We start from the raw sequence: 25,442 nt of genomic DNA on the forward strand, positions 1-25,442 counted from the left end.
ATGATCAGTTACTATGGACAAAAAGGTCGTTACTGACCGAAATGGTGAGGCAGCGGGCAATGGGTACCTTGGTGCGTATGAGGATGAGTTACTTGACTTTGGATATGCCAAATAAGGACTTCTTTAGCTTGGAGAACTCTGTCAAAAAAGCTCAACAGATTCACGGGCTACGTGCTGCTAATGGGTCAATAGTGACCTCCCAACAGGAGATTAAGTCTGTTTTGAAGGGTTTTTATACAAACTTGTACTCCCCCCAGAGCATAAGTAATGAGATCTTGCAGGAGCTGACTACTGGGCTTCCAAGACTTGAGGAGGACCAGCAACGCACATTGAACATGTCAGTTTCGGCTGCTGAACTTGAAACTGCTATGCGGAGCTTGAACGATGGTAAAGCCTCTGTGATTGATGGTTTGTCTGGAGAGTTCTATAAGACTTTTTGGAAACTTGTGGGACCTGACCTGCTTGACGTATTTGATGAATGCCTTCATGTTGGAGAGCTTCCCCTGTCCTGCAGAAGAGCAGTCATGTGCCTGTTGCCAAAGGCTGGGGACACTCAACTAGTCGAGAACTGGCGGCCTGTCTCATTGCTGTGTGCGGATTACAAGCTTTTGTCAAAGGCTTTAGCAAACCGTTTGGGAACTGTGATCAGCTCTATTGTGCACCCTGACCAGACCTACTGTGTACCAGGAAGGTCAATTTATGACTATTTTTTTGATAAGGGATATTATTTCTTGTAATAAGTACTTGCGTGCCAGTTTTGGGTTGTTGTTTCTTGACCAAACAAAGGCTTTTGATCGTGTTGATCATACATATTTGTTTTCTGTTCTGGAGCGGATTGGTTTTGGCGAAACTTTCATTTCCTATGTTAAGCTGTTATACACTAACACCTTCTGCATGATGAAAGTAAACAATAGTTTATGTCCCCCTTTTCCTTTCCGACGGGGTATCCGTCAAGGTTGTCCCCTTTCTGGACTTCTGTATATAATTGCCCTTGAACCACTCTTAGCATCCATCAGGCAGCGAATAACTCAGGATGTGGGAGCCGTTTTTAGTTCAAGATTTGTGGTCACAGCTTATGCTGATGATGTATGTGTTCTGATTAAAGGCCCAAGTAGTGTTGCTGCGGTGCAGCGTTGCCTTAAAGACTACTCTGTGGCCTCTTCTGCCAAAGTAAATTGGGGCAAGAGTGTAGCCTTATGGTGCGGTTCAGATAACCTTTCTTTAACACTGCCACCGTCACTCCCACATAATTTAGAGTGGAAAACAGATGGGGTCAAATATCTTGGTGTCTATCTCGGCAACCAGGAAGTAGAAATGAAGAACTGGGAAGGAATGATTGAACAAATTACACACCGGTTGAAACGATGGGAAGGACTGCTGCGATCTCTTTCTTACAAAGGCCGCACTCTTGTTATATATAACTTGATAGCAGCAAGATTATGGCATAAACTAATTGCCTTGCAGCCACCCAAGGAGTTGATACCAGCCATCCAGCGGGTCTTGGTCAATTTCTTTTGGAATGGATACCACTGGCTTCGACCGCAAATACTGTACCATCCTCGGAAGGAGGGTGGACATGGAATTGTGGATGTGTCCACCCGGCTTATGGCTTTTCGCCTACAGTCTGTGCAACGTCTGTTGTATGCTGAAGAGCTGCCCTGGCGCTCATTTGCGTTTTGCTTGTTGCAACAAGCGGGAGGCCTGTGTTATGATGGGCACTTGTTCCTGGTGAACCTTGACCGTGTCAGCTTAGTTTCAATCCCAATCTTTTATCAGGGTTTGCTGAGAGTTTGGAAAGGTTTTGGGGTTCATCGTTGCCTTGAGGCTTATAATTGCCGGATGTTTATCCAAGAGCCTATTTTCTATAACGGTTTTTTTCCATGCATTCCTCATAGTCCGACTTTGATTAGGAAATTTACTCAAGGAGGAATTGGCAAAGTTTGTGACCTGAGGGATACATCTGGGACAAAATAGATGTCTGCTGGCAGGGTGGCGGCCATTCTTGGTTTAAGATCCGTGCGTATTGTCAGCCAAATTATACGCATCGTCAAGAGGAAGTTTAAGGAGTTAAATATTGGCTGGGAAGGTATAAACAATGTCGAGGATTTTCGGCTGTCTTTCCCTGAAATTAAGGTGCTCCCAGCTCTCCAGTCAAATGGTGAACTTGTATCTCCTTTTCATTTGGTAAAAAAGGCGGGTATTCACAAGCTCCTTCGAGAAAACCAAGCATCACCCTTCTCCGGAGTGGCGCGAGTGGCCTTGTGGTCAGAAAGGTTAGGGCCAGGGTCTCCTGCCATGCCACTGTGGCCTAATATGTACAAACTACCTATTTACGGGTTCCTCGCAGATATCCAGTGGAGACTAGCACATTGGGCTCTCCCTACGAACACCTTTGTTCATCACCTTGACAGCTCAATGCCAGTAGCATGCCCCTTCTGTGTACAGAAGGAGGATCTCTTTCATGCCTATGTGAAATGCGAAAGACTAATACCTCTTTTCTTGATGCTCACACACCTTTTTGAGCAGTTGTCTTTTCCTTTTACTTCACACTCTTTTATTTTTGGTGTATCTTTCAGACCCTCCTGCAAGGACTCTGGTGTTCTCCTAAACTTCTTAGTTGCTGTAGCAAAATATTCAATATATAAATCAAGGAAAATTAAAATTGATAATGGCCATGGGTTTGATGTTGTTCCTATGTTTAAAGGGCTGGTGTCTGCAAGAATAAGGTTAGAGTTTGATTATTATGTGGCGAATGAAAATGTCAAACTCTTTGAGTGCAAATGGTGTATTAATGAAGCATTATGTGTTGTAAATGAATCGAATTTGTACTTTTCTTTTTAACATTAAGAACTGTTGTTTTTTATTTTATTTTTTCTCTCCTGTAAAAATGTAACTTGACCTGGTGTGTTTTTTGTGAAATAAATGGTGTTGCAAATTCAATTCTCTCTCTCTCTCTCTCTCTCTCTCTCTCTCTCTCTCTCTCTCTGTCTCTCTCTCTCTGTCTCTCTCTCTCATATATATGGCCCTGGCTTCACAAAGGTGGTGGTATACCATCTTGATTGTGGGGATCTCTGGGTCAATCCTTGGAGATCGCTCGACTGTCTCCGTATAAGGCAGGCCTATTTGAGAGAACTGTCTGGGGCTGTATAACAACAATACCCTCGTCTGTTTCTGCCTCTGGTTTTGCACCTCATTGGAATATACTTACTGCATACATTGCACATCTTCCTTGAAGGTTACCCATTTCTCTGTTGCTGATTGACCTCTTATTAGTTCCTCCCAATTTACAGCATCCAGCTTTCTCATATGCGCAAAGTTTGTCTTCCTGAAATCTAACAACATTACTCTTTTGATATTAGGTTCAGAGCCAATTTGGAATTTTGGGAACTCTTAAAATTGTTTTTACAGGAGAGAATAGCACAGGATTGTATATGCTTTCAGGAACTATCTATTTATATACACATTACCAATACACGACTTTGAATTATTTATTTATTTTTATGCCTTTTACTTCAAGGTGTTATGTAGGTAGCCCTGACAAGTAAAGGTTGTAACTCCATAACACTTTTTGTTATAACACTACTCCATAACTTAACACCATAACTCCATAACACAACATAACACTACACGACATAACACTACTTCGCCTACTCCATAACATGTTGAATTATTTATTTATATAAACTTTACCGTCTCCACTACCTCGTGGCATATTTATTTAATATAGTTATTTAAATGTAAGCAGAAATTGCCTATACATCATGAAAGCTAAGATGGGAATAATGTCACCTGGCTGGTTCCCACTGTGCGAACCTGTTAAGCCATTTTCTGCTTTATGTTTTCCCCACTTGCTGCAGTTTGTGGGCCAACCTCAAGTGAAGTTGACAAAAGACTTCTTCTCTTATCACGCATCGACAGCACGGTCCGAGGTGTTTCTCAACACTCGTGAGGTATCGCAGCGATTCCGGCTACCAGCTGGCGAGTACCTCATCATGCCATCCACGTTCGAGCCAAACCAGGAATCGGACTTTGTCGTTCGTGTTTTCTCCGAAAAGCTCAACCACACACAGTGAGGGAAATGACCTGGTGGCTTAGTGACTTTGAGATAGCTTGAGAATATAAATTTTGACAATAATGTGCTGCTACATTTACCAGTTTTTTTTTTTTTTTTTTTTTTTTTTCCTATACAGAATCGAGGCTCGTGAAAGAGCTAACATTTATCACACAAACAAATCAAACAGACAAACAAAATATATAAAAAAGGGAGCGGTATTAGTTCAGTTGCCTGTACATTAGTTATTATTAGTTCAGCGGTAAAAGTGCAGTTCACACGATGGGACATTTTTATTTTCCAAACTTAAAAAAAAATGCTGCCTTATACTAGTTTGAGATGCAGGGAAGTTCAAAAGGTCTATAACTGCAGGTCGAGACAGTTGTGTAACAACCCATGGAAGGAAAGTTAAAGAATGTAGAAGAGTTATCTTTTTCTTCTTCTTTGGGCATAATCATTGCCACATTCTTGTGAGGTCAGCTGGTACTGGCCCGGGTCTTTTTGGAACCGGCGGTGCTTGTTCGACTGTCGGAGGAATTATTTTAGGGTGTCGGCGATTCCCTCACCCACTCTTCACGAAAGGTACCATGGGATTTTTGTTGCCTACCAACGACCCCAGAGCTGGAAGACTAGGATGACGGATTGCAGCCAGATCAGGATTCAAAACCCATGCTAGACACCTCAGAGATGAATGTGTATTTCAATTTTTTTGTATACCAAGTCGAGGCTCGGATAAGACCTATAATGTACCTGGAATATCCTGCTAGGCCTGAATGTATTTCTTTTTTTGTTTGTTTCAGGGTGATGGACGATGAAGTTGAGATAAAAACTCCAGAGGTGAGGCTGTGTTCCAGTGCTCATTTCTTCGTGATGACTTTTGCGTTTGGCAGTGGTTAACATATTTCCCTTCAACATCGAGTTTGTTTTTTTAATTACTTGCTTTGATGTTCATGTTTAAATTAATCTGTCATATTTTTTTTCTTCTTCAGGCTTGTAAAGATGATGATGATGTCGATCCTTCCTTCATTGCTGTCTTTGAGAAACTCGCTGGACCCGTAAGGCCTTTTTTTCAAAAACTTGAAGCCTACATGTTGGTGATGAAATGAAAATAAGCAACATTGCTTGGGAATGTAGGACGTACGGTCAAACTGTTGCTTTTTAGTGATACTACTGGGCTTACTGTTCCATTGCACCAAACTTGCATTGGTCTTCACTGCCTTGTGGCATACCTGCCTTCTGTACTGCTTCTTCTCTTCATTAGCTGGTCTTTCACCAAGCCAAGGTGTGCTTGGACCAGGGCGGGTGTGATACGTTCGTTTGTGGTATTGCCAAATGATGTCTTATTATTGTTGTTAATATTGGGAGTATTAATTAATGTATTCTTTGTGACAATGTTATCATTAATAATAATAATAATAATACATTTATTTTATATAGCGCTTTTCAAGAAGCCCAAAGACGCTTTGACAGAGTACAAAAAAACAAGTGCAAAAAGACAAAAATCAACAGGTAAATAATCAAAGCAAAAGGAAGGAGAAGGAGAAGGAGAAGAGATAGTCAGGGGTTAAATGCTGTGGGTTAAATGTTGAATGCAGTGTTGAACAGGTGGGTCTTGAGTGATGTTTTGAATGTGGTGAGTGAGGAGGAGTCTCTGATGGTGTGAGGTAGTGAGTTCCAGAGGGTGGGAGCAGCGATGGAGAAGGCCCTGTCCCCCCAGGATCTAAATTTGGTCCGGAAGGGGGGGGGGGGGTCAGGAGGTTGGTACCAGCAGAGCGGAGGTTGCGGGTGGGAGTGTGTCTGGAGAGGAGGTCAGCCAGGTAGGATGGGGCCAGGTTATGGAGGGCTTTGTAGGTCAAGAGGAGGATTTTGTACTGGATTCTCTGGGAGATGGGGAGCCAGTGAAGCTTGTAAAGGACGGGGGTGATGTGGTCACGGGTCCGGGAATGGGTGAGTAGACGGGCAGCGGAGTTCTGAATGTATTGGAGTTTATTGATGATTAAATTATTGAGGGTGAACCAAAGAGGAGGCTGTTGCAGTAGTCCAGACAGGAGGTGATGAAGGCGTGGATGAGGGTTTCTGCAGACATGGAGGAGAGGGATGGCCGGAGACTGGCGATGTTTTTCAGGTGAAAGAAGGCTGTCTTTGTGATTTGTTTAGTGTATTTGTCGAAGGAGAGGGTTTGGTCAAAGATGATGCCAAGATTCCGGATGTGAGGGGAGGTGGATACTGGGAAACCGTCGATGTTGAGGGCAAAGTTATGGGTGGATTTGGTGAGCGTTTTTGGGCCAATGATGATTATTTCAGATTTATCATAGTTAAGTTTGAGGAAGTTGATTTGAAGCCAGGATTTTATTTCAGTGATGCAGTTTGTCAGGATAGTGTTTTTTTTTTTTTTTGTTTTTTTTTTTGTATACAAGATCGAGGCTCGTGAAAGAGCTAACATTAATCACACAAAAAGACAAACCGACACACAAACCACAAAAAACAAGGGGAGCGGCAGACCAGATGGGGAGAGAGGGGGAAGGACACAAACACAACATTTGAGAGCAGGGACATCGGGAGGACTTGGGGGGGAGGTGGGAGAGGAATAAAACATATGAACACTGCAAGGACTCTGGGGTGAATTACCGGGGGTAGAAAAGATCAAGGTTTTCGATGGGGGAAGATAAGAGATGGTGGTGAACAGCTGTTTTAAAGACCTGGAGGGAGGAGTGGGATTGAAGGGAGTGGGGGAGTTTGTTCCAGAGGCGGGAGAAAAGGGGAATGAAAGAGTGAAGGTGAGCAGAGAGCCTAGACTTTGGCAGTTTAACCATAAGAGGGTTGCAGGCACATCTTGTGCGACCTGTAGGAATATTGGGGGGACAGAGCCCAGAGAGAGCTTGGGGGGCAAGGCCAGAGAGGAGTCGGTAGAAGACGGAAAGACCACCCACCTGCCTGCGGTGAGTGAGTGAAAGGCCCTTGGAGTTAGTTTCCTCGCGGGAGATTCCAATGATTCTGAACGCTTTGGTTTCAACATCGTGAAGACGAGAAAGAAACGTGCCACCACAAGTGGCACGAGAAATGTCCACAAGAAAGTCCACAAGAAACATGCCACCATCCCTCCCCCCTCCCCATGCCCCTCACTCTCTGGCTTAACATCTATCTTTCTGTGAGAAATCCCATCTTAGAAATCTCAACATTAAAATTAAGCAAAGTTGTTGCCTCCAAGCATGGCTACAGATCAACGATGGAACAGATCCCTGAAACCTGCTGTGATGTTCTGAGATTAACATTACTCATGAAGAATCCATCCTGATGGACTGGATAAACTGCCCAGAATTAGACATGATACTCGGCCCAGAATTATGGACGGGATAATCCCTACCCTCCTTTTCCCAGAATTACGGATGGGATGATACCCACGTCCTCTCCTGCCCCCCAAAATGAAAGACTGGATAATCACCTCCTCTCCCCTTCCCTCCCAGAACGAAGGATGAGATAATGTCATCCCCTCCCGGAATTACGGACTGGGTTAAACCACCCGCCCCCAGAATTATGGACAGGATAATCCCCCCCGCAACCTGGAACGACAGAGAGGATAACCACCTCCCTCCCCATAATTAGACGAGATAATCCATTCCCTCCATAATTAGGGATGGAATAATGCCCTCCCCTCCTGGAATTACCATCGGGATAATCCTATCCCCCCCCCCCCCGCCGATTATGGACCGGATGATCCCCCTCCCCCCTCGCCCACAAAATTATGGAAAGTATAATCCTTCACCTTTCCAGAACTACAGATGGGATAAACCCCCATCCCTACCTGGAATTACGTACGGGATTAATCCCCCCTTGGAATTATGGACGGGATACTCCCCTCCCCAGAATTACTGATGTGGTAATCATGCTATCGAGTACAGGACATATCGTTTTTGGCTTTATCTCTTGTGTCCAGATTGCCAAAAAAATTTAGTGTCCCAATCTTCACCAAAATCGAAATCCAAAATCGAATCATCGTTGTTACACAAAGTTTTGTCCGATTCCGTCCGTAACTTTTTGAGATATCCTGCTCACAGACAAACAGACAGATATGGGGGAAAGCAACCTCCGTCCACCTTGGGTGTTGGAAGTAATTATAGGATGATTGTCACTGCAGATTTCTCATGATTGGAGTTAATGTGGATGGTTTCTCTTTCAGGATGGAGAGATCAGTCCGAAGGAACTAAAAAACATCCTCGCAAGGATCCTACGGAAACGTGAGCGTTGAACGGCCGTTTAAGTACATAACATTTATATAATTTTGCAAAGTTGTAACCTGCAGACTTTCCACGGTTGTGATGGATGTTGAAATTTCTTTTTCTACTGTCGTTCGTCTTAAATTTCCAAGTGGTGCTTCATAATTTTCGTATGAAGGTCGTAATTTTTATCTTTCTGGATGCGACGAAAAACAGATCCCGATGCAGTGAATTCTTTCCGATGGTTGTTGAATGAGTAGCACTGTTTCTGGAAGTAGAGGCTGTTGTCTTTCACACAAATGTGCAGAAAACTTTGTTCAGCTTTCCATCTCAAGTGAAATTCATAGCGCAGATGGACAAGAGAATGTACTTATTAATAATTAACGCATGGGACTTTCAGATTCACTCACTAAACACCGACAAATGCATATAAAGAAGCTGGCTGGTGGAAAGTAAAACTATCTTGGAAATAAATAATCGCAAGGCCCATGGCTCTCGCATCACAAACAGCTCTCGCATCGCATCCTAGGTCGGTGGCCTCTGTTCTAGAGCACCTCTCCTTGGGTCTTGCTCAATCTGCTGCTCTCTGTCCTCTGAATCTTCTTGGCTTCTGCAGGTCACACACGTTCTTCCAGTTACCACCTGCTTAGTTGACTCCCAAAATCCAGTCTTCCCACACATCCAGTGGCGTAGTGATGGTTTGTGGCGCTTGGGGCTGAGGTCAAAAATAACGCCCCCTGCAGGCACTGGCATAGTCAGCAATTCCTATTGAGGGGGCCATATGAAAGAGTTCTAAGCTTCCCCAGCTGGCTCAGCAGCAGAGCACTGGAACCTGTTTAAAATGAGAATATATTTAGATATGATCTCCTGAGATGATCAGGCTAATTAACTACAAATAATCCAGAAGAATGCCGATGTTTCTAAACACGTGCCATGTTAAGGTGTATAGAGCAGTTTAATAGGTCCCTCCATGGCATGTTATTACTATTACAAAATAAAAAACAAAAACAATGATAACATTGCAACAAAGCATTTATTAATACAAAGAATATTAAGAACAGTAATAATATTAGTACCATTTGGCATTAATAAAACGAACGTGTAATCCCCGCCCTGGTCCAAGCAGACATGGGTTTGGTGAAGGTGAACTAGTGCTGAAGCAGTACAGCAGGCAGGTATGTTCCAAGACCTTTAACAACAACTACATCAAACATGCATGTAGCATGGTGTGGTATTTATTAGTTGAAGAGGATAGTATGACCTGGGTGGGATAACAGTTACCAGTTAGCAAATAATGTAGATATTAAAATTTTGACTTCAGACATGAATGTATATGTTTAAAAAAAACATTTTTGTCAATAAAGAAAAGGGTTCGTTAAAAAAAAACGACATATTTTACCAGAGGTGAAATATTTGCTTTGCTATGCATCTTTATAACAACAATTTCGTCATAAGTAGGCATTAGTCGTACTTAAAAAGATGATATAACAACTCACCATTGGAGGCATTTTCAGAGTTATGATGAAACCGAGTTGTTAGCGTTAGGGTTGTTGTGTTTATCAACACAAATAAAACATATACAGAACAGAAAGAATACAGAAAACAAACAGGTAATAACAAATACAAGAAGAATAGACAAAGAAAGAATATGAATACGCAGTTAATTAACAATACGAATAAGAAGAGAAATTAACACTAACAAATATACAAACAACACACCAACAATATCCTAATAAAAAAAACACTAATTCAACAAGAAGAAAGAATAAAACGACAGTTTTTAGCAAAAACAGAAAGAGCACGAAATCGAACACTACGAATCACAGGGACTATATCTCAAGTGAATTGAGCCGTTTATTTTTTGAGTTGTTTAAAAAAATTTTTTTTATATTAAACCACTGATTTGAATTGCAAGTCAATACACCATTTATTTATATATACGTATATATATATATATACAGTCACGTGAAAAAGTAAGTCCACCCCATGTAAAGTTTTGACTTTTACAACATATTTCAACATACAGCTATTTGACCTTCATTTCAACAATATTGATAGATAAAGGTGATATAATATAACAAATATCATGAAACAGTTACATTTTGTAGTCCATTGTATAATTTAAATAAACATAAATGCAAATTTTGCATGTGGAAAAAGTAAGTACACCCTTGGTTCTAATAGGTGGTATTGCCCCCTTTGGCAGAAACAACCTCAAGCAGGCGTTTCTTATAACTGTCTACCATTCTCTGACATTGACTGGGAGAAATTTTTGCCCACTCCTCCATGCAGAATTCTTTCAGCTGTGCGATGTTTTCGGGGTTTCTTGCATGCACAACACAACAACAACAACATGCATTTTAAAGGCCATTTTCCCTGCTAGAGCGGGGGTTAGCCTGCATGCACAGCTCATTTCAAATCCCCCCACAACATCTCGATGGGATTTAGATCCGGGCTTTGACTTGGCCATTCCAGAACCCTCCATTTCTTTCTTTTCAGCCATTCCTTGGTGGATTTACTGGTATGTTTAGGGTCATTGTCATGCTGCAAGGTCCACCTTCGGTTGAGCTTCAACTTTCCGACAGATGGCCTCACATTATCCTCAAGCACCCTCTGGTACAATGAAGAATTCATAGTGGATTCTATGATGGTGATCTGCCCAGGCCCTGATGCAGCAAAGCTGCCCCAAACCATAATATTTCCACCACCAAGCTTTACAGATGGTATCAGGTTCTTGTGTTCAAATGCTGTCTTTGGTTTTCGCCAAACATGTCTTCTGTTATGGCATTATCGCACTATCAACTTCCGTAAGTTAAACGTTCTTTCACCTACCGCATTCTCATCCACCCTCTCTGAAAAAATGTCCACTTCTCCCTTCGTTGACCTCCACACCCCTTCTGACCTCACTGACTACGACAACCACACTCTCTCCTCATGCCTTGACCAACTTGCGCCTATAAAAACCAAAACCGCTTCTTTCACCCATTCTGCTCCCTGGTTTACCCCTGAACTCCGCCTGATGAAAACTCGTGCTCGCCAACTTGAAAGACTCCGCAATAAAACAGGTCTCACAGTTCACTCCCTGGCCTACAAGGACCACCTACAACACTATAAAGATGCCCTCTCCCACGCCCGCTCCACCTACTACTCTCAAATTATCCACTCTGGCTCCGGAAACCCAAAAGCACTCTTCTCTACAATAAACAAACTCCTCAGCCCCCTGAACACCACCACCCAGTCATTGACAGTAGACAACTGCATCTCCTTGCTTTCATTCTTCCAACGCAAAATTGAAAACATCTACAACAGCTTGACCACCGCCGCACCCGCTCCCCCTCAAACCACCTGCCCCCCCTTATCCTGCAATCCCCTGTCTCAATTCTCCCCAGTCTCCCCTACTGACCTCTCTGAACTCCTCATAGGAATGAAAACTGCCACCTGCACTCTTGACCCCATCCCCTCCAGCTTTGTCAAGGCCTCCCTTCCTGCTCTCTCTCCACTTATTACTGCAACAATAAACTCCTCCCTGTCTACAGGCATCGTCCCACCATCCCTCAAAATTGCTGCTGTTACCCCCATTCTGAAAAAACCTGGACTCAACCCTGACACCCTAAATAACTTCAGACCCATCTCCAACCTACCCTTTCTGTCAAAAGTTTTGGAACGCGCTGTAGCCACTCGACTCAAACATCACCTCTCTGCCAATAACCTGTATGAAACATTCCAATCCGGATTCCGCTCCAACCACAGTACTGAAACTGCTCTACTCAAAATCACCAACGACCTTCTCCTCTCCTCTGACGCTGGCAACCTCAACATTCTCATCCTCCTCGACCTCAGCGCCGCCTTTGACACCATCGATCACACCATCCTCCTCACCCGACTTGAAACCACCTTTAACATTACCGGCACTGCCCTCTCTTAGATCAAATCATACCTCTCTGATGGACGCCAGTTCATCTCCATCAATAACTGCAAATCCCCCACTGCTCCCCTCCCCCAAGGTGTCCCCCAAGGTTCAGTTCTTGGCCCCCTCCTTTTCATCCTTTACCTGTCCCCCCTCGGTCACTTAATCCGCCGTCATGGTCTCCAATTCCACTGCTTCGCCGATGACATCCAGCTTTTCATCTCCACCAAGTCCATCTCCACCGCCACCCACTCTATCCTGACAAACTGCATCACTGAAATAAAATCCTGGCTTCAAATCAACTTCCTCAAACTTAACTGTGATAAATCTGAAATAATCATCATTGGCCCAAAAACGCTCATAAAATCCACCCATTACTTTGCCCTCAACATCGACGGTATCCCAGTATCCACCTCCCCTCACATCCGGAATCTTGGCATCATCTTTGACCAAACCCTCTCCTTCGACAAATACACTAAACAGATCACAAAGACAGCCTTCTTTCACCTGAAAAACATCGCCCGTCTCCGTCCATCCCTCTCCTCCGTGGCTGCAGAAACCCTCATCCACGCCTTCATCACTTCCCGTCTGGACTACTGCAATAGCCTCCTTTATGGTTCACCCTCAACAATCACCAATAAACTCCAATACATTCAGAACTCCGCTGCCCGTCTACTCACCCATTCCCGGACCCGTGACCACATCACCCCCGTCCTTTACAAGCTTCACTGGCTCCCCATCTCCCAGAGAATCCAGTACAAAATCCTCCTCTTGACCTACAAAGCCCTCCATAACCTGGCCCCATCCTACCTGGCTGACCTCCTCTCCAGACACACTCCCACCCGCAACCTCCGCTCTCTCCTGACCCCCCCCCCCCATCCGGACCAAATTTAGATCCTGGGGGGACAGGGCCTTCTCCATCGCTGCTCCCACCCTCTGGAACTCACTACCTCACACCATCAGAGACTCCTCCTCACTCACCACATTCAAAACATCACTCAAGACCCACCTGTTCAACACTGCATTCAACATTTAACCCACAGCATCTAACCCCTGACGATCTCCTCTCCTTCTCCCTCCTTTGTACTTTGAATATTTCCCTATTGATTCTTCTTTTTTTGAAATTGTTTTTATGTTTTGCTATGACCACTTTTCGCACTTGTGTTAGTGTTGAAAAACCACTTTTCGCACTTGTGTTGGTGTAGGAAACCACTTTTGCACTTGTATTAGTGTGGAAAAACCACTTTTCGCACTTGTGTTAGTGTTGAAAAACCACTTTTCGCACTTGTGTTAGTGTTGAAAAAACCACTTTTCGCACTTGTGTTAGTGTTGAAAAACCACTTTTCGCACTTGTGTCGGTGCAGGAAACCACTTTTGCACTTGTATTAGTGTGGAAAAAACACTTTTCGCACTTGTGTTAGTGTGGAAAACCACTTTTCGCACTTGTGTTAGTGTTGTTCAGGCCAACTGAATGGCCTCTAAATGGCCTCTAAAGGTGGGTTTTTTTTTGTTTTTTTTTATGCATTATGTTTTGCACTCTGTCAAAGTGTCTTTGGGCTTCCTGAAAAGCGCTATATAAAATAAATGCATTATTATTATTATTATTATTCTGTTAATGTGGCCAAATAGCTCCACCTTTGACTCATCTGTCCAGAGCACATTGTTCCAGAAGTGCTGGTCTTTGCCTAGGTGTTCATTGGCAAACTTTAGTCTTGCCCTGATGTTCTTTCTGGACAGCAAAGGTTTCCTCTTGGCACACCTCCCATGTAGATCAAATTTGTGCAGCCTCTTTCTCATGGTAGACTCGTGCACTTTGACATCAACAGTGGCAAGAGCTACCTGTAGGTCCCGTGATGACATTCTGGGGTTCTTTGAGACTTCTTTCAGCATCTTGCGGTCTGCTCTCGGGCTGAACTTGCTGGGGCGGCCTGGCCTGAACAAGTTGGCAGTTGTTTGGAATCTTCTCCACTTGTAGATGATCTTCCGGACAGTCGAATGATTGATTTCAAATTGTTTGGAGATCTTTTTAAATCCCTTCCCAGACTCGTAGGCATCTATATCCTTCTTTCTGAAGGCCTCAGAGAGCTCTTTTGATCTCGGCATGGTGATGCCGCACACTTCAACAACAAACAACAACAACAACACAACATGCATTTTAAAGGCCATTTTCCCTGCAAGAGCGGGGGTTAGCCTTGCGGTCCCCATGACAATCTTCTCCATTTTGCCCTATTTTCTGCATCTCTCCTTGTTAACCCCCTTGCCTGCATTTCTTCTTCCACCATCTTTAGCCAAGTCTATCTCGGTCTTCCCCGTCTTCTACTTCCTTCTACATTCATTTCCATCACTCTTCTCAACCAGTCACTTTCATCCTTCCTCAACACATGACCAAACCATCTCAACCTGTTCCTCTTCACAGCATCAATCACAGGCTCTATTCCCATCATCTTTCGCAATTCATCATTTGTCTTCCTCTCTCTCAACGATACTCCACACATCCGTCGAACCATTCGCATTTCCACCCTTTCCAACCTTCGTTGCTGCTCTACGTTCATTACCCATGTCTCTCTCCCATAAATCATAACACTTCTCACACATGCAGCATACACCTTTCCCTTCAGCTTCAACGACATTCCCCTCATCATCAGCACGCCACTCAATTCCCGAAACTTCTTCCATGCACATCTCACTCGAGCAACCGTTGCCGAGTCTGATCCACCTTCTCCATTCAGCATGTCTCCGAGGTAGCAAAATGTTTTCACACCTTCCAGCTTCACGCCGTCTCCAAGATCCAACTCAACATTTCCTCCATATGCAGCTCCCTCTGTGCACACCTTACATTTGAATGTAGCTGCCACACTGGTTAATGACCCTCTCAGACCACTACATTTTTGATGAACCCACTCAGCGCACATTGTACACTGAATGGAGTTCACTCCGACACCCTTCCTGCACACAGCACAGGGCCACTTCCCAGTTCTTTCCACCTCACCACATGCTTTACCACTTGCCATCACCTTCGTCTTTCCGATATTCACCTTCAGACCTTTTGTCTCCATACATTCCTTCCACGTGTTCATCTTTTCCTTCAGTCCATCCATACTTTCCGCAATCAACACCAGATCATCTGCATACAACAACTCCCACGGTAAACCCTCCTTTACGTTCTGAGCCAGCACCTCCATCACAGCTACAAATAGTAGTGGACTTAGAACCGACCCTTGATGCACTCCCACCTTCACCTCAAACTCACCACTGTTCCCGTCCTTCGTCCTTACAGCTGTGCGCGCTCTTTTGTACATTGCCATCACTACTCTGATCAACCATTCCTCCACTCCTAACTTCCTCAATGCCCATGTCAATACTTTGCGTGGAACCCGATCGAATGCTTTCTCCAGATCAACAAACCCAAGAAACAACTTCTTCCTCTTCTCCATGTACTTCTCCTGCAACTGCCTCACAATGAAAAGTGCGTCTGTCGTTCCTCTTCCTGGCATAACTTCAACAACAAAGAGCAAACCAAACTAAATTTCTGAGGTTTAAATAAGACAGGTTCCTCCAAGATCTTCTCTAACGATGTTCTAATCATTTGCACCTGAGCTGGTGCACCTGATTCTAATTTTAGGTATTTGAAGTAGTGATAAATGTAGGGGTGTACTTACTTTTTCCACATGGTCAATTTGCATTTATGTTTATTTAAATTATACAATGGACTACAAAATGTAAATGTTTCATGATATTTGTTATATTATATCACCTTTATCTATCAATATTGTTGAAATGAAGATCAAATAGCGGTATGTTGAAATATGTTGAAAAAGTCAAAACTTTACATGGGGTGAACTTACTTTTTCACGTGACTGTATATAAATATAAATATTACCTCACCAGTGTTAACGCACGTTATAATTCAATAAAAAAATTTAAAACATGAAACCACTGATTTGAATTGCAAGACAATACACCATTTATTAATATATACGTATATATTGTTGCGGATATGAGATTGGCATCCATCCATATCCGCTTGTAAATATTCCCCTATTTCCTCCATACTTCCCAACTATCCCAATCCCCCATTCCCTAGTCCCATTTTCTGTAAACAACACTCTGTAGACCCGACCTCCCCCTATTACCCCCATTAAATGTCGCATCCAGGTCCACCGCATCTCACGTAGACAACTATAGGACATCTTGCTAGTTATTCTTAGTCTATGTCAGTTAAGGACTCGTTTCCATTAATTGTGACTCTTCGTTGCACCAGAATGTGATTGTATGGCACCGTTAGGAAGTTTAGGACCTCCCAATACCTCCCCGCAGCTCTTCCTCACGGTTCAGCAACAACAACAGCAACAGCAACAACAACAACAGCGGCAGCGGCGCGGGGAGTGTGCGTCCTCACTCCGGCTTGGTTGGTGGGGGGTGTTGGGAGGGCACCATGCCTTTCCAACGAGCCGCCATCGAGCATGTGCTCGACGGGGTTACCAAGTAGGGGCTCGCTGTCAGCTCCTTGTCAAGGGCGGAGCCCGGTAACCCCTGCACCCAATAGAAGCGGCGGACCGATCCCATCTGGGGCGGAGCCAACGAGCCGAGGGCGTGTCACTCCCCGCTGAGCATGCGCAGGAAGAGGGAGGTGACGTCAGATGCGCCCTGAGCTGGGAGAGAGAAGGACGCCACCTCCGAGCGCTGCAATACCTCCCCGCATCTCTGGACCGGACCGTGTTTGATTCTGCCCCTGAGCCAAGGTGCACCTTGTGCTATCGACTGCCTGTCCTTCCCTGCCATCAATCCCTGTGTAAGTCAGACTTGTTCCGTTTGTCTGTGGTCTGTCTGGGATAGATAAGATTGTGTCTAAGTGCCTATCTCTTCTGTGTCTTTACCTCATTGCCTTGTAATCTACCCCTTTTCTCCCCCACTAATTATATCCTCCTCCGGAGGTCTTGAGAACTGTACCCCTTGCGTCGTTTCATTTATCCCAGTCGTTGTGTCCTTTCCTTCATTGATTTAGCGTAGCGCGATTTGGCGAACGTTCGAGTGGAATCGGGTGAGTTGGGGGTAATCGGGTAAACTGTGCGAACACGGCGGCCATTCCGCTCGGCCCATCATAACATCTTAAGCCGTGTCCGTAACAATATGTATAAATATAGCCTGGTGTTGCCTGGCTTAGCGGTTAGGGTGCCGGCTTGGGATCCTAGGATCCTGGGTTCGAATCCCGATCGATTGCTGAATTAACGCCAGGGGGGTTGTCTCAGCCTGTCATCCTTCCGAGGTCGGCAAATTGAGTACCAGCTTGCTGGGATGAATGATCACGGTGTGCACCCCGGTTTAGAATAGGTACACCGTATCCCTGCGCATCGTAAGAGCGTGACCAAGGGTTAGCGTCAGGAAGGGCATCCGGCCATAAAAACATTGCCTCAAACAGGGAACCATGATTGTCATGGGGCCCGCAAGGCTAACCGCCTCTCTAGCGGGGAAAATGGCCTTAAAACGATCATTCATTCATTTCATTCACATGGACAGCCAGTTCGTGAATGACTTGGGTAAAAAAACAAAAAAAACAGTGAATGGCAATTGATGAACCAATAAATTCCACATTCCTGTGCCACCTTCAGCCGAATGTCAGGCATTGGCGGCAGGTTAGTGAAGGACTTGGACAAAACGTACCCAGTGTGAATGTTGCTGTATCCAGTCAATGGCAAAACTGCAAATTGCAAATCCGCTAATGTCAAGGTTGGAAACCCTTACAATGTTACATCATTTTCTCAGTCTGCTTCAAACTCAATATCTCTATATTTCCATTTCAAACAGCCTCACTCGTCATTCCAATCACAAATTAATACAATGGTTTTAGTATATCAAAATAAAATGTTGAATCACAATTTTATCGATATATTATCAAACCAGCGAACCGTTATCATCTGTTCACTTCCGGATTCGGGAGAGCAAGGTCCAAGGTGTCGATCGGGAGGGTGTTGATCACATTTCAAAATCACAATTGTGTTGAGGAATTTCTGAAACCAGGAAGCTACCTTACGACACCCGTTGGGACCCCAAAACATGACACAGAAGGTTATTATATTTCCTTTTAGTAAAATATGCAACTGTAATGGTTACTAAACGCTGTCTCCCTGTCATATGACCAGATCCTCAACTCTGATTGGTATACGTTTGTGGGGACATACATACGGACATACAAACCCTGTTCCAGATGGCATTGCCCTACAGGCTACGCCGTAGAAATGTTGGCGATTTGACGGATCATCAAACTACTTTTCAAGGTATAGCAAAATACTTATGATGCGAGTTAGTATTCGAGGAGTGATCAGTACGTTGTCGGCCTGATTGTCGGCAAGCGAACTGTCGTGTCTGTAATTAGGCCATGGACTGGGGATAGCTCCCATACTCTTTCCGAAGAACTCCGTGGGATCTTTAACATCCACCAAGTAATGCCGACAGATGGGACGGCCAGCTTAACGCCCATCAACCAATGCTGACATTATGGTCGGCCAGCTTAACATCCATCAACTATTGCCGACAGGTGGGACGGCCAGCTTAACGTCCACCAACTAATGCCGACATTAGGGTCGGCCAGCTTAACATCCATCAACTATTGCCGACAGGTGGGACGGCCAGCCTAACACCCATCAACCAATGCCGACAGATGGGACGGCCAGCTTAACATCCACCAACTAACTAATGCCGACAGATGGGACAGCCAGCTTAACGTCCATCAACCAATGCTGACAGAGGGGATGGCCAGCTTAACATCCATCTGAGGGATGGCGCACACACTGATGAATGACCCCACCTGTTAAACACCAGGATAACAGTTTATAGCTGCGTCGAGATTAAAATTCAGACTGAACAGCTTGAAGACTATTGTGCTACCCCTTGGGTATCCTTCCAATCCATCACACTCGCTGAAACGTCTCTCTACATTTACCATTTTGTCCAGACCCTTGGAGTGCCACCACCTTTGCTTTTTCCCCACACACACATGGCTATGTCACACGTCACGCGTCATACGCTACCAGTCATCCTGGACATCGCTAATTGGGCTCGTACGGCACCGCGAGAGAGACATCTGGATCAACGCATGAGAAATAAACGCCCAACAGTTACACCCCTCCATCCCTTGGGCCAATGGGTGATCTCCATGTTGGAGTGCATACGAAACCTCATCATACAAAATAAGAGATGTACGCTGCAGGCAGCCCGATAATTACTAACACAGTAACACAGATTTATTTACTGTGCGAGGTGATAGAAATAGTAAATTGGATGGAAAGGAGTTTGTAAACATGGATATGACACATAGAGACGTAGCACGGAGTTTAAACTGTAAAACGTGGTTCTGAAAGTTGCTTCTCGTAATCTCACGAGTCCGTTGTATTACAATTTATATACAATACAACCAAATGGAGCATGAAAACATTTTTTTGAGGGTGTCATTTGGCGCCCCATCCACTTTGTGCTGGGGGCGGTCGCCCCCTCCGCCCTCCCCCACTCCCCCATCACTACGCCACTGCGCACACCTTCAGTCTTCTGTTACCTCCGCTACCTCAGGTGGACGGAGGTTATGGTTTCACCCGTTTGTTTGTTTTTCTGTGTCTGTCTGTGCGTATGATATCTCAAAAAGTTATGGATGGATTCAGACAAAACTTGGTGGACAAGTTGTGAGTGTGGCAAGGACTGATTGCGAAGATTTTGGTGAAGATCCAGATGCGGATACTATAATTTTAAAGTGATTCTTCACTCTTGAGAGATTGGGTTAAAAACGATATATCGCAGGATATTTGAAGAAGTGAGGCGGATTCTCATGGATCTTGGTGGATAGGTTGGGTGTGTGTCCAGGACGAATTGGCTCCATTTTACAGAAGATTCAGATATAATAATTACTTCATTTATATCCTGCGCTCACAAGTGAAAAGCGTGGTTAAACGATTGGGCGCATATGTACGTACATACGTGTCTGCATTTTTAATACTCATTTTCTTGGCAACCGTTGGTCCGATTGACACAAAATTTTCACTATAGTATGCATCTTCTCATATTTTGTTTGCCCATACTTCGTTGCCATCTTTCGATTGGGGAGCACATAGCTTGGGCACCAACGTCGGCAGCTGATTAGTGTCATGATGACATCGGTAGCTGATGGGCGGCACCCTGGATTCATGGGTGCGGCATCATGCGTGCTGCGTGGCCAAAAGAGTGATTAAACGCTGGTTACTAAACCTGGTTGTTACAAGGCAGTTCTGTTTAAATTTTAATTCATTCATATTTAAATTAAGCAAATGAGGAAGTTCCAGGGCTCCATAATGGATCCATAATAACTGTCCATGCCCCCTGAGCTGCATGCATCTCATGGTTTCAGTGCTTAGGTTCTGCCTCTGAGGCCTATGTGGTGCCACAATGACCGACCCTCGGATAGTCTTGGTGCCGGTGAGGTGCACCCTCTCTCTCTTGCCAGCATGGACTGCGTGCCCCTGTTCATGAATGTGGAGGTCGCGGTGAGTGATGCCCGGGTTTGTGACCTTCTGGGCCGTTCCTGCTGTGGCTGGGAGGCTTCTGGCGGTGGGTTTGATCTGCAGGGATTTGAACAGGGATTGTGATGGAAGAATACCTGAAGCCTTAGTAGTTGTGTGTGGTGCCATTCTTGGCTCTGCATTTTACCCTAAGCCCATCCTTGGGCTGCTGGCAAGCACTGTCCTGAATTTCCACGGATTTGGCTCCTGGCTGCACTCCTGGCTCTGTGCTGCATGCTTCTCTTCAGGTTTGCCAACGACGTTTTGGGCCTACCTTGTTGTCGCAGATTGGCACTCCCTTCGTGCCACAGCTGCCTACACTCTGCTCATGACTTATCTGCTCGCTACCAGGCCCATCACCGTGCATGTTCCTGCATCCTTCCGCCCGTTGTTTAGTCTGCGTGTGGAACTTCGTGTTCTCTGCTGTATGTGCATGGGACTTCTCTGTGCTTTTCTGCACAAACTCCACACCGCTCCTTTCCTATTCCATCCCCAGGCGCTGCATAACGTCATTGCCGGGCACCGAAGGGGGCTCTGCAATGACGCACGCTGAAAGGGAGTACTCAGTTTTCACCCTGGTTGTTTGTTTGTTTGTTGTACATCGCTCCTTTCCTATGCCATCTCCAGGCGCTGCATAACGTCATTGCCGGGCACCGAAGGGGGCTCTGCAATGACACACACTGACAGGGAGTACAGGCAGTCCCCGGGTTACGAACGAGTTCCGTTTTTAAGTCTGTCTGTAAGTCGAATTTGTTTGTAAGTTGGAACAGTTGCGTACGGTTCACATCTAGCGTCAATTAGTCAAATGGCTGTCTTAGTATCTATATTATAATAGCCGTAGATGATTCTGTCTGTTAGACGTCTGTCCGGGGTGTGGCTTACTCGGTTTTCAGAGTAACTCCACCCATAGCTCCACCCATTCTGGGAGAGGCTTCATATAAACAAATATCCACCATTTTATTAACTCGCATAGCTTTGAGGCCTGTTTTGTAGGCCCGTGGTGTCTTGCTCTCTCTCGCAGTTTTATTTCAAATCAAATTCGATATATCATTTCATTTTTCGCAGTCGCTAACATAGTTTTAGATTCGGTTGAAAAAAAACGGGAATAAAATCCGATGAAAGTTGCCGTTTATAGAACGAAATGAATTCTCAAAGGCCTGGAACTTCAAGGCCATTGAGTCTCTCTCACGCCTTTATCTCCAATCTAACTCACCATCTGATTTCATTTTTATCGATGGTTTTAGACTCGGTGTCAGCAATAATTGAGAACATTCCACACACGCGGGAAAATGCAGAGATATATTTTTAAATATCGCGTCATGATGTATCATACACCGCCCAACATGACACCGACGGCAACGTGTCGACATATATTAAAAATTCGCTTTTGCTTTTCCGTTAAGATATATTACTTTTTCGTTTGATGACAGTCGTCACAAAAACGTCAACAATGATGCCGACATATATTTCTTCGTTTTTATTTCATTCAACATTATTATCCGGAAGTAAAATATGTTTCAGGAAATTACCGAGAGATATTTCTTCGTTTTTTAAATTAGTTATGTGCGCATACACTTTAAATAGGTTTATTTGAAATCTTTAATTTTCCACAATATAATTTACTTGCCATTTATCATTTGATGATTACGAGACACTTCCTCTTGAGGATCGTGACAATGCATGCGCTGCGTGGAAACTTCTATTTCCAAAATGAATGAGACGATCGATGAAGAACGCAGACTTGAACAGGATGTAGCAAGAAAACGAATGAGACAGGCGAACGAGTCCATCGACGAACGTCAATGCAAACTTGAACATGATGGAGCAAGAAAAAGAACGAGACGGGAGAAAAACGAGAGAAACGAGACGGGGAAAAGCCGATTGGAGAGGCGAGTGAGGAGCAATTGGAGAGGATAGTGAGGAGCGATTGGAGAGGAGAGTGAGGAGCGATTGGAGGGGAGTGTGAGGCGCGATTGGAGAGGTGTGAGGCGCGATTGGAGAGGAGTGTGAGGCACGATTGGAGAGGAGTGTGAGGTGCGATTGGAGATTAGTGCGAGGCGCGATTGGAGAGGAGTGCGAGGCGCTATTGGAGAGGAGTGTGAGGCGCGATTGGAGAGGTGTGCGAGGCGCGATTGGAGAGGTGTGCGAGGCGCGATTGGAGAAGAGTGCGAGGCGCGATTGGAGAGGAGTGCGAGGCGCAATTGGAGATGAGTGTGAGGCGCGATTGGAGATGAGTGTGAGGCGCGATTGGAGAAGAGTGTGAGGCGCGATTGGAGAGGAGTGTGAGGCACGATTGGAGAGGAGTGTGAGGCGCGATTGGAGAGGAGTGTGAGGCACGATTGGAGAGGAGTGTGAGGCGCGATTGGAGAGAAGTGTGAGGCGCGATTGGAGAGGAGTGTGAGGCGCGATTGGAGAGGAGTGTGAGGCACGATTGGAGAGGAGTGTGAGGCGCGATTGGAGAGGAGTGTGAGGCGCGATTGGAGAGGAGTGTGAGGCGCGATTGGAGAGGAGTGTGAGGAACGATTGGAGAGGAGTGTGAGGCGCGATTGGAGAGGAGTGTGAGGCGCGGTTGGAGAGGAGTGTGAGGTGCGATTGGAGAGGAGTGTGAGGCACGATTGGAGAGGAGTGTGAGGCGCGATTGGAGAGGAGTGTGAGGCGCGATTGGAGAGGAGTGTGAGGCGCGATTGGAGAGGAGTGTGAGGCGCGATTGGAGAGGAGTGTGAGGCGCGATTGGAGAGGAGTGTGATGCGCGATTGGAGAGGAGTGTGAGGCGCGATTGGAGAGGAGTGTGAGGCGCGATTGGAGAGGAGTGTGAGGCGCGATTGGAGAGGAGTGTGAGGCGCGATTGGAGAGGAGTGTGAGGCGCGATTGGAGAGGAGTGTGAGGCGCGATTGGAGAGGAGTGTGAGGGGCGATTGGAGAGGAGTGTGAGGCGCGATTGGAGAGGAGTGTGAGGCACGATTGGAGAGGAGTGTGAGGCGCGATTGGAGAGGAGAGGAATGTGAGGGATTGGAGAGGAGAGGAATGTGAGGGATTGGAGAGGAGAGGAATGTGAGGGATTGGAGAGGAGAGGAATGTGAGGGATTGGAGAGGAGAGGAATGTGAGGGATTGGAGAGGAGTGTGAGGGATTGGAGAGGAGTGTGAGGGATTGGAGAGGAGTGTGAGGGATTGGAGAGGAGTGTGAGGGATTGGAGAGGAGTGTGAGGGATTGGAGAGGAGTGTGAGGGATTGGAGAGGAGTGAGAGGGATTGGAGAGGAGTGTGAGGGATTGGAGAGGAATGTGAGGGGTTGCAGAGGAGTGTGAGGGGTTGCAGAGGAGTGTGAGGGGTTGCAGAGGAGTGTGAGGGGTTGCAGAGGAGTGTGAGGGGTTGCAGAGGAGTGTGAGGGGTTGCAGAGGAGTGTGAGGGATTGGAGAGGAGTGTGAGGAGGTATTGGAGAGGAGTGTGGGGAGGTATTGGAGAGGTGTGAGGAGGTATTGGAGAGGAGTGGGATTGGAGAGGAGTGTGAGGAGGAGTGGGATTGGAGATGCGTGAGGGTGGAGAGAGGAGAGTGTCAGGTGGAGAGGAGTGAGGGGTCACATATTATGTGAAATAAAAAAATTGTGTTCATTCCACCATTTCTGGATCTGATGAATTGCCAGTAACCATTTTGTAAAAATGAATGTGCAGCATCCAACTCAATATGTCGAAATGTCACACACGTCCATGCCCGTGGGATTCCCACGGGTGACCCCACTATATTTCTTCGTTTTTATTTCATTCAACATTATTATCCGGAAGTAAAGGTTCACATGTTCATTTCAGGTGTGCAGAAACAAACTCCATTTCACGTGTGCATGGACATTGGACATGAAACACAGACGGGAAATTGCTAAGAGATGTTTCATTCGAAGCAATTATACACCGCCCAAATAAAATATTTCACCGATACACCGAGCGAATTTCAGCGAATTTCACCGAGTTTCAGGAAATTACCCAGAGATATTTCTTCGTTTTTATTTCATTAGTTACTAGCCATAGATATATATATATAGATTGGCAGTTGCCGGCCAATCGCAAGCGGCCGAGCGAGATTTGCGTCCGCCATCTTGCCACAGGATAACTGGGCGTTGTCATCAATCTGCGCTGCTGGTAGCCAGTGGTAGGTGCCACGTCTTAATGAAGTCTGACGTCGGCCAGGCTTCAAATATCACAATGTGCTTTAGGCCTTTGCTGTAATTATATTTTGAAAGGAGTGGGAAGTCAGAAGATGTTTGGAGACTCTTGTAACGGGCTCGAGAGAGGAAAAGGAAGACGTGACTGGCACTGACAGCTCTTGTTTCAGGATTCGCGATGGTACTCTATATCAGCCTGTGGATATGGCCTGTTGTTTGTTCAGCGATTTGTTGACCATTCAACAAGGATAAATGCAAAGTCATGCATATTGGTCCTGGCAACAAACATATCGACAACATGGAAGATAAAGAATTGAGCGAAACATCACCAGAAAATGAATCTTGGTGTACGGATTAATATAATGATCTCAAACCCAGACTGCAATGCTCCAAAGCCGCATTCAGATGCCAGTGGCATATATATCTACGTAATGTAACCAATACGATGAATAAGTCCTACCACGGTACGCCTGGAGCTTTTCTTCTAGTTCTGCTGTCATGAGGTTGTGTTCCTTCAACTCATCCTCTATGGATGATAACGTGCTCTTACATCTTTTCTCTCTGGCCTTTGTGTTTTTCAGCTGCAGCTCTAAGT

The 25,442-nt window shown here is 45.3% G+C and overlaps 1 protein-coding gene across 4 annotated transcripts in view; it reads left to right on the forward strand.

Annotated features, from left to right (window-relative positions):
* The window catches only part of LOC137426898 (calpain-1 catalytic subunit), a 230,641-nt gene that overhangs the window by 162,686 nt on the left and 42,513 nt on the right, over positions 1–25,442 (forward strand). For 2 of the 4 annotated variants that reach the window (XR_013623595.1, XM_078778896.1), the window contains exons 12-14: positions 3,858–4,069; positions 4,852–4,888; positions 5,041–5,106. Coding sequence is in view for 3 of the 4 variants with exons in the window: in XM_078778896.1 (XP_078635022.1) it covers positions 3,858–4,069; positions 4,852–4,888; positions 5,041–5,106 (315 nt within the window). In the remaining variant the exon portion in view is untranslated. Of the gene's footprint in view, positions 1–3,857; positions 4,070–4,851; positions 4,889–5,040; positions 5,107–8,228; positions 8,287–16,489; positions 16,718–25,442 lie in introns of those variants that run through there. The other 2 variants (XM_078778894.1, XM_078778895.1) reach the window with 2 other exon arrangements.

The sequence above is a fragment of the Myxine glutinosa genome, chromosome 5 (assembly GCF_964187855.1).
Source record: "Myxine glutinosa chromosome 5, kmMyxGlut1.1, whole genome shotgun sequence".
Lineage (NCBI taxonomy): Eukaryota > Metazoa > Chordata > Myxini > Myxiniformes > Myxinidae > Myxine > Myxine glutinosa.